At 37.0% G+C, this 8,270-nt stretch overlaps 1 protein-coding gene across 1 annotated transcript; it reads left to right on the top strand.

Annotated features, from left to right (window-relative positions):
* Window positions 1–1,270: 1,270 nt before the first annotated feature.
* On the top strand, window positions 1,271–7,850 carry csgalnact1b (chondroitin sulfate N-acetylgalactosaminyltransferase 1b). Its single transcript, XM_043247330.1, has 8 exons — window positions 1,271–1,715; window positions 3,054–3,687; window positions 4,620–4,836; window positions 4,913–5,014; window positions 5,748–5,926; window positions 7,262–7,350; window positions 7,431–7,512; window positions 7,576–7,850. The coding sequence occupies exons 2-8, from the start codon at window positions 3,162–3,164 to the stop codon at window positions 7,848–7,850; spliced, it is 1,470 nt and encodes a 489-aa protein (XP_043103265.1). The 5' UTR covers window positions 1,271–1,715; window positions 3,054–3,161.
* The last annotated feature ends 420 nt before the right edge of the window (window positions 7,851–8,270 follow it).

The raw sequence follows: 8,270 nt of genomic DNA, 5'->3' as shown, positions 1-8,270 counted from the left end.
TTTAGCTTCATGCTGCTCATCTCATTTATTCTGTAGTTTGGAGCATTCAGTATTTTGAGTCCGCGTCAAAGGTTCCCTAAAAGATAAAGCAGACAGCTGTGGAAGAAGTTCATCTTCTATTAATCTATTTTGTTTTGCTATATCACTTCCGAGTTCCCAATTCCGTCCATAAGCTTTTCCTAATTCAGCCCACCTCCAGTAAACTCCTATCAACTTATCAATCTTTTCCTTCACCTTTTCATATTCAAGAAGAGACTTATTTGATTTCCAAAGTAGCGCTTTATTGGTATGAAGTGCAGCATATGCGGTTAAATTACCTGAAATATAAATGGCGTTATTTCTTAATGTTTTAGAGATCAACCAGTAATCTATTCTAGATTTTCTCGGTACATTTCTCTCCAAATGTCAATAAACGCTGTAAGACTCAAGTTTGGAGAAGCTGCTTTCCTTGAAGGTGTCGATCAGGCATGTTATTCATTACTATGTTAAAATCACCTCCTAAAATTAAAAAGGCAGAGGGATATTTCCTTAAAAAAGATGAAAGTTTTTGGTCTAGTATTGGAAGTGCTGTTTTCCCCAACAGAGTTGTATCCATAGATGTTAACAATAATTACTATAGATGTATTAACAACTGACCTGAAGAATCAATACTGGTTTACGGAGTAGCCCTGTTATACTTTATAATATTCTGACCCGTGCGATATCCATATTTCATTCCCGCTCTTTACTCAACCTTGAATCGTGAATCGTTTGATTCAGATCACTTAAATCACGAATCTGTCATATTCGATCGGGACTCTGGAGCGCATGTTGCCGGTATTTAGATCCAGACTGGGACTTCAAAGAGTGCATCACAGACAGTTTTATTAAATTCGGAATTTCAGAGTGTGAGTCTTTCGAATCGAATCAGGACTCTAGAGTCGCATCTCGCCGAATCTTCGAATTCAAACCATTTGATTCCCGGGCGTTCGAATCGCGTGTTATGCAAATAATTGCGCTTTTCAGAACTTTTTAGCGCGAATCGCAAATCCTTTCATCCGGAGCAGGACTTCGGAGCAGGTTCAGCAGATGATTAGGTTTAGATGAGCAGTTCGAAGCGTGAACCGCAAAGCTTTCGATTCAGATCGGGACTTCGCTCAAAACACCAGAGTTCAATAAACTCCCGAATCATCATGTGACCGATTCAGCTTCAGTGTAAAAACAGAACTCTGAGAAACTGATTTAGAACCGAATGCGCGTATAAATAGTACGCCGAATAAAAACGACAACTCGTGGTATAGATGTACAAAAATGAGCTTTGTCGTGTTTCTGGTGAGTAGGAGGATGTCTGTGGGCTAGATGAGTATATGCACGCCAGCACACGCTGTATGAATTGCGCGCGAAAAGCGCGTATCATATGCACGTCATACACGCGCCCGTATAAATACCACGCCTTTTTAATTCAGCGTACTATTTAAATGGACTCGATGTGAAATGAGCGACAGCTACAGAGATGAATCTAAAGAACTCTTTCATAGTTTCGAGGAGGAGCCGAGCGGAGCCCAACAGAGCTCCCAGTGAGCGGCTGTCTGCGTTACCCATGATGCCCCGCGGCACACAGAGGGCCCCTTCAGGAGCCCGCCGGTAATAAGCAAACATGCTGGACAGGGCAAACATTTGAACGCAGCTTACATTTATGAGCTGAATCTGAACTTTACCTGCGTGCCTGATCGACAGTAAGTACACTTCATTTACTTCATTGAACAAAATTATTGAATATAACTTACGTTACGTTTTTACAGCTATTTTATCTCAAGTAAGGGATGATGAGCTTTCCTTTGGGGAGGAAATAACGATGTGAAATGTTTCAAATTAGTTTGTTGGATACATGAAAAATGTGCAAAATAATAATAAAACTAATAATAATCTTGCATTTTTGTAAAAATAAATATTTTATTTAATGATGCAAGTTCAAGAGATATTAACGAGAACGTTTTTTCACAAAATAAGATTTTTCTTCCTTTATTTTTTGTGAGTTTGAGAGAATACGAGACTGATTCACTTTATAAACGCTTGCTGAAAATGCATCTGGTGTGACTTTCTCCAAAACAGACACTGTTTTCGAAATCCTCCTCAAAAATGAGTTAGAAATAAGATGGATCTCGTTCTCGAGCAAATATGGGGTTACCTGCTAAAATTAATAATTAGTATGAGCTAAACCTCTTCTCCATTAGTTTCAATGCAGATGTGTGTGAGCAGCTTTATAATATTAAACAGGAGAATAAACACAGTGTTAAGTGATATACTATTTTTTTAAATGAATTTTGTTTTAACTTTAATTTTAATCATTTTAACAATTACAAATAATGTCGATTTTGTATTTTTATTGCTTATTATTTTTTTTATCATTGATTATTTTTAATGATTAATTACATTTGCATTAATATTTAATGTTCGTTTATTTAATTTTAGCTATTTATTACTTCAACTCAAACTAAATGTAGCCTTGCCAACCGGCTGAAATAAATTACATTTTCGAATATTTTATTTCAGTTTACATTTCTGCTGCCGACTGTATTTATCCTGACTTTTAGATGATTCACTGGTTTAATTTTTATTTATTAGTGCACTGAATGTGCGAAAACAACATCATTAAAAAAAAAAAAAAAAAGAATAAAAAAAAAAAACATTATTATACTTTGTGTTTTTGTCTTGTTTTCTAATATAAATATCTAAACAAGTAAATTGACTTAAAATATTGTCTTGCTTTCTGTAAAAAAATACATTCATAATACATAATATATAATAAATTACTACACACGTTTTTTTGTTGTTCTCTAAAACATTATATATATATATATATATATATATATATATATATATATATATATTTTTTTGTTTGTTTGTCTTAAAGTAAAAATATCTGTCTTTATTATTACTTATTATTATTATTATTATGAAAAAATTGGCACACATTTTTATTATTCTTAAAAAAAAAAAAAAGAGTGCCTAGATAGAAACAAGACAGATATACTAAGAAAAAAAACTTTTTCCGGTGCATTTTGTGATTTCAGATGCAGTCCTGCTGGAATGGTGGACCGAAGCTCCGATGAAGATCACGTCTTATTTCCGCTAAAAGCCCGTCTTAAGTCGCACAGATCGTCAGCGCGTGGAGGACAGTCATGCAGAGGCGCCGGTTTCTGGGCAAGCGCCTGGCTTCAGCGCTGCTCTTCTGCTCGCTTCTGCTCCTGTATCTCCAGGCCTGCAGGTCTCCGAGAGGAACCCGCTCCAGACGTCCCCCGGGAGACGACGCGCCGGAGTCCGTCCTGCGGCAGCACGAGCGACGCTTCCTCCAGCGCAGCAGGAACCTGACCAGGCTGATCTCGGAGCTGAGAGCCGAGCTGCAGAGACCCGTGGAGCTCCGGGAGCAGGACCAGGCCGAGCTGGAGGAGCTCCTGAGGAAGCAGCTCCGCCGCACCGAGCTCTTCGGCGGAGAGCGGCTGCCCAGCGAGTTTGCCGTGCTGCCGTTCGAGACCTTCACCCTCCGCCGGGTCTACCAGCTGGAGAGCGGCCTGACCAGGCTCCCGGTGGAGAGTCCGCTTCGTCCGGACCGCAGGAACGAGCTGAACGAGGCGCTGGAAGCGGCGCTGCATCTCCTGAACCAGCCCCAGCAGCGCAGGGTTTACTCTCCTCAACACTTCTATGAAGGTCAGCCTCTTTACTTCAGCTGAAAAACGAATGCAATGCAAAAAGCATCATCAAGAGACGCAAAAGGCGTGCGTTTATGCTGAAAACAGAAGAAAAAAAGGCTGAAAAATCTACTTGATTTAAAAGAGGAAAAACGTACTGGTAGAAAAGATGTCTTGCACCTGAAAATTTTGATATTATGTCTTTTTTCCAGCCAAAATATCTAAAAATACTTAAATCAAGACGGTTTCTCTAGACGGGTAAAACATCAAAATGAAGTGCTTAGAAATAATCTGCCAGTGAGGGAAGAAAGATACAGAAAACAAGACTATTTCAAAGTATTTCAAATAAAAACCCATTTTATTTTGACTTTTATTTTATTTATTTAGATTTTTTCCTGAAAGCAAAATATTTTTTTCTCGTCTAGAAAGTCCTTCTTGAATTAAGAATTTTTAAATGTTTTGGCTCGAAACGAGGCAAAAAAATATAGTCTTATTTTTCAAAATATGTTTTTGTATATTTAAAGTAGTAGTATATATTATTTACAGGATGACGAAACGAGTCAGAAAAGGAGCATGGCGTCATTTTACTTACTGTTAAATTTACAGTAAAAACATTTTTATATTAACTCAAATAATGTTAATATACCAAATTACTGAAATCATTTTTTTTACCTATATTGGCAAATCGTAGTTATAAATCGTTTATATCACTGAAAAACATGATACTGCACGTTAATTAAAAGACATGTTGAGTCAAATAAATGATTTGAATGTAGACAAAATAAAGCGATTGCGAAAAAACCTTGATTAAATTCAGTGAATGATTTCTATAAACACACGATTATTTCACTTCACGCAAAAGCAGAACTGATGACAAAAAGTGAACAGTATAAATGCAAAATAACAAAAATGTTGTTAAAATGCTGAAACGTGGTTTCTCTTTAATGGCAGGAATCTTTCGCACGGAGAGGGACAAAGGAACGCTGTATGAGCTGGCCTTCAGAGAAAGCGCTTCTCCAGACTTCAGGAGGCTGGTGTTCTTCCGTCCCTTCGCTCCTCTGATGAAGGTGAAGGAGGAGGTGATGGACGCCTCTCAGATCCTCGTCAATGTGATCGTGCCGCTGGCCGACGCAGTGGACGCTTTCAGGCGATTCGCGCTGCATTTCAGGTACAAGCCGAGCTCTTTGGAGCGCCGGGGGGTTCGTGCTTCGCGTCGAGCTTCATCTCGTGTCTTTGTGTCTCAGTGAAGCTTGCATTCGTCAGGACGGACGGACGCATCTCACCGTGGTGCTGTTTGGGGCCGAAAAGATGCATGAAGTCAAAGGAATTGTGGATGCAATGTCGAGGTGGAGAAAAGAAATGAAAATAAATGCAATAAAAAAACTCCCATACAGCAAAAAAAAAAAAAAAAAAAAATATATATATATATATATATATATATATATATATATATATATGTTTAAAAATATAAATATATTTACAAATAAATAAATAACAATTATATATATATATATATATATATATATATATATATATATATATATATATATATATATATATATTTAGGTAAATATATTTTGTACTAATGACCTTTTTGATCATTGAACATATATTTAAAAATAATAAAATATAAAAATATCTCAATATATTTTATTCCAAGGAAATACATACAGTACAAACATCTAACCAATCAATAAATATTAAACATCAAGATTAAATATCTGTTACATAGTATTATAGAAAAAAACATCAGGATATATTTATGCTAAAATGTGTTTAAAAAAATCATTTCTTTTACCAATATATTCAAGGCTTTTTTTGTTTTCAGATATTTTGAAAATGTGTTTAAAATATATAATAATAATAATTATAATTTAAAAATATATTTTGCCCAATATATATTTCAGTCCAAGAAAACATATGGCCATATTTAAAGAAAAACATAATTTGTTGTCTGCAAAATGTGAGCGGAAATGTGTTTTTGACCCTGACATACATTTTGAAATATATTTTGTTATATGAAAATTAAAACTAAATATGTTTTCAGTTACAAAAACGCCGCAGCTCTCTGTCCCGCAGGAGGATGAAGTACAGGAACGTGACTCTGATCCGTCTGAACGAAGCCTTCTCCAGACGACGAGGTCTAGACATCGGAGCTCGAGCCTGGAAGAAAAGCAACGTCCTGCTGTTGTTCTGTGACGTGAACGTTCGCTTCAGCGCGGACTTCCTGGACTCCTGCCGCATGAACGCTCAAGCAGGTACGGGAACCTATCATATCCTGTTCTCCTCACAGACGCTCATATCGTCGAGCGAGTTTCTGTTCCGGGCGACATGTATAACGATTACACAAGAGATCGATTCATATTCAGCGTGCTTTCAGATGCACGTCACGCCTTAACCTGACTCACATTAGTTTCCATGCAACATCTGACTCTAAATCAAATCAAATCAAATTCAAATTTTATTTGTCACATACACATACATACATGGTACGACATGCAGTGAAATGTTTTTTACAACCGTCCAGCGTCAGAATAGAGAACAATATATATATCTATAGAAGAAACAAGAAAGAAAACAAAATATATATATATATATATATATATATATATATATATATATAAATATAAAATATAAAAATATATATACACGAAGAAGTGTGCAAAGTATAAAAGGTAAAAATTTAATAAAGTATAAAATATAAAATATAAGTATAAAATATGGCGCCATATTTAAAAGGTAAAAAAAGAAATAAGTATAAAATATAAAATATAAAGTGGCAGTGTGAATGACCAATTTAAGGTGACTAGTGCAATATAATATATAATACTAAATAGCATTTTTAGTCGTTACAGAGTAATTGTGTCAGTTACAGCGTAATGAGCGTCTTATACTTCCTTTCAGTGCTGAAACAGAATAATAACTGATTTCCAAAACATTAGCAACCAAAAAGACGGCAAACGGCGAGTTCTGTCTGGAAGTATCAAGTAGCTTGATTTCTTACATTTCAAAAGATCTCATGCAGTTCCTTGCAGGCTTTCTGTGATGATTGCGTGGAAATCAACGAGAGGAATGATGGAGATCAGTCTGATCTCGACCAGAGAGAGCTGAGAAGTCATTTGTGGGAGAAAATAATGCTGAAAGTTATATATACTTACACACACACACATATACACACATAATACCATACACATATACATATAAGAAAATGTTATGCAATTTCTAGTTCAGACATTTGTGTTTAATTCAAAGTTTTAATTGCTATTTTTAACTACTTAATTGTGAAATTACGCCATGTTTTATTACAGATATTTCATGTTTTTGTTGCACACACACTATGTACGTGATATGCATGATGTTATATATCCTTGCATTAAAGCGTGTTTATTAGCAGCTTATATAACACATACAACGTTTTCCGATAGATATTACATGACTGCTGGTAGAGTAATTAAGTGCATATCTCGATGCACAAAAAGGACTATTTAACTCTCTTTCCATTAAGTCGCTGGTTTGATGACAGAAGTGGAAATTCATAATGCAGCACCTCAGAAACGATGTTTTTCCGGCTTTAAGAGAGCGCTCTCTTACAGGTAAAAAGGTGTTTTATCCGGTGATGTTCAGCCTGTATAATCCAGAGGTCATCTATGGTCAACACATCCCTTCTGCTGAAGATCAGCTGGTAAAACCTCCTTATTCTGCGTCGCTTTTCATGTAACACCAATCTGAAGCTGTGCGTGAAAACGCTCCTCTCTTTGTCAGGTGATCAGGAAAGACTTGGGCTTCTGGAAGGATCTGGACTTCGGGACGACGTGCCAGTACAGATCGGACTTCATCAACGCAGGTAAAGCGGTGAGGTGGCGTCACGCTCTCGGCCTCGCGTCTGACCTCCCGTGTTTCCTCTCAGGTGGCTTTGTGAAAGGCGGAGCCGCGGGAGATCTTCACCTCTACAGGAAGTTCCTCCACAGCAGGCTGGTGGTGGTCCGCGCTCCGTGGCGAGGCCTGTTTGACGTGTGGCACCCCACCGTCTGTCACGCGCACGCTCCCGGAGAGACCTTCGAGCTGTGTCTGCGGGAGAAAGCGCTGAAGCAGGCGTCTCACGGTCAGCTGGGACACATCCTCTTCCGCCAGCAGATCAACGATCATCTGCACAAATACAAGCAGCACGGTATCAAGCCGTGAGAACGGATCTGACAGACGATGATCAACTATATGAATCGCTTATTGTGTTTGAGGTGAAGGACACTAGTGAGTTATGTAGAGGTCAGAAAGTCCGTTTGTTTCATAGCTAACTTTTTGAATCTTTCACTAGAATGAAACCGAAGACATTTGAATCTGTTCAACCAACATATATCTGATAATCTGATCAACAAAATCCACTGACATTTAAATCTGAAAATCTAACTAAATCGCCAGGCGTTTAAATCTGTTCATCAAATAAAATTGACCCACATTTAAATCTGATAATCGAACAAAATCAGCTGATATTTAAATCTGATAATCGAACAAAATCAGCTGATATTTAAATCTGATAATCGAACAAAATCAGCTGATATTTAAATCTGATAATCGAACAAAATCAACTGATATTTAAATCTGATA

The sequence above is a fragment of the Puntigrus tetrazona genome, chromosome 8, assembly GCF_018831695.1.
Source record: "Puntigrus tetrazona isolate hp1 chromosome 8, ASM1883169v1, whole genome shotgun sequence".
Taxonomy (NCBI): domain Eukaryota; kingdom Metazoa; phylum Chordata; class Actinopteri; order Cypriniformes; family Cyprinidae; genus Puntigrus; species Puntigrus tetrazona.
The sequence above is the reverse complement of the archived record's forward strand: the minus strand, read 5'-3'. Positions and strand labels throughout refer to the sequence as shown.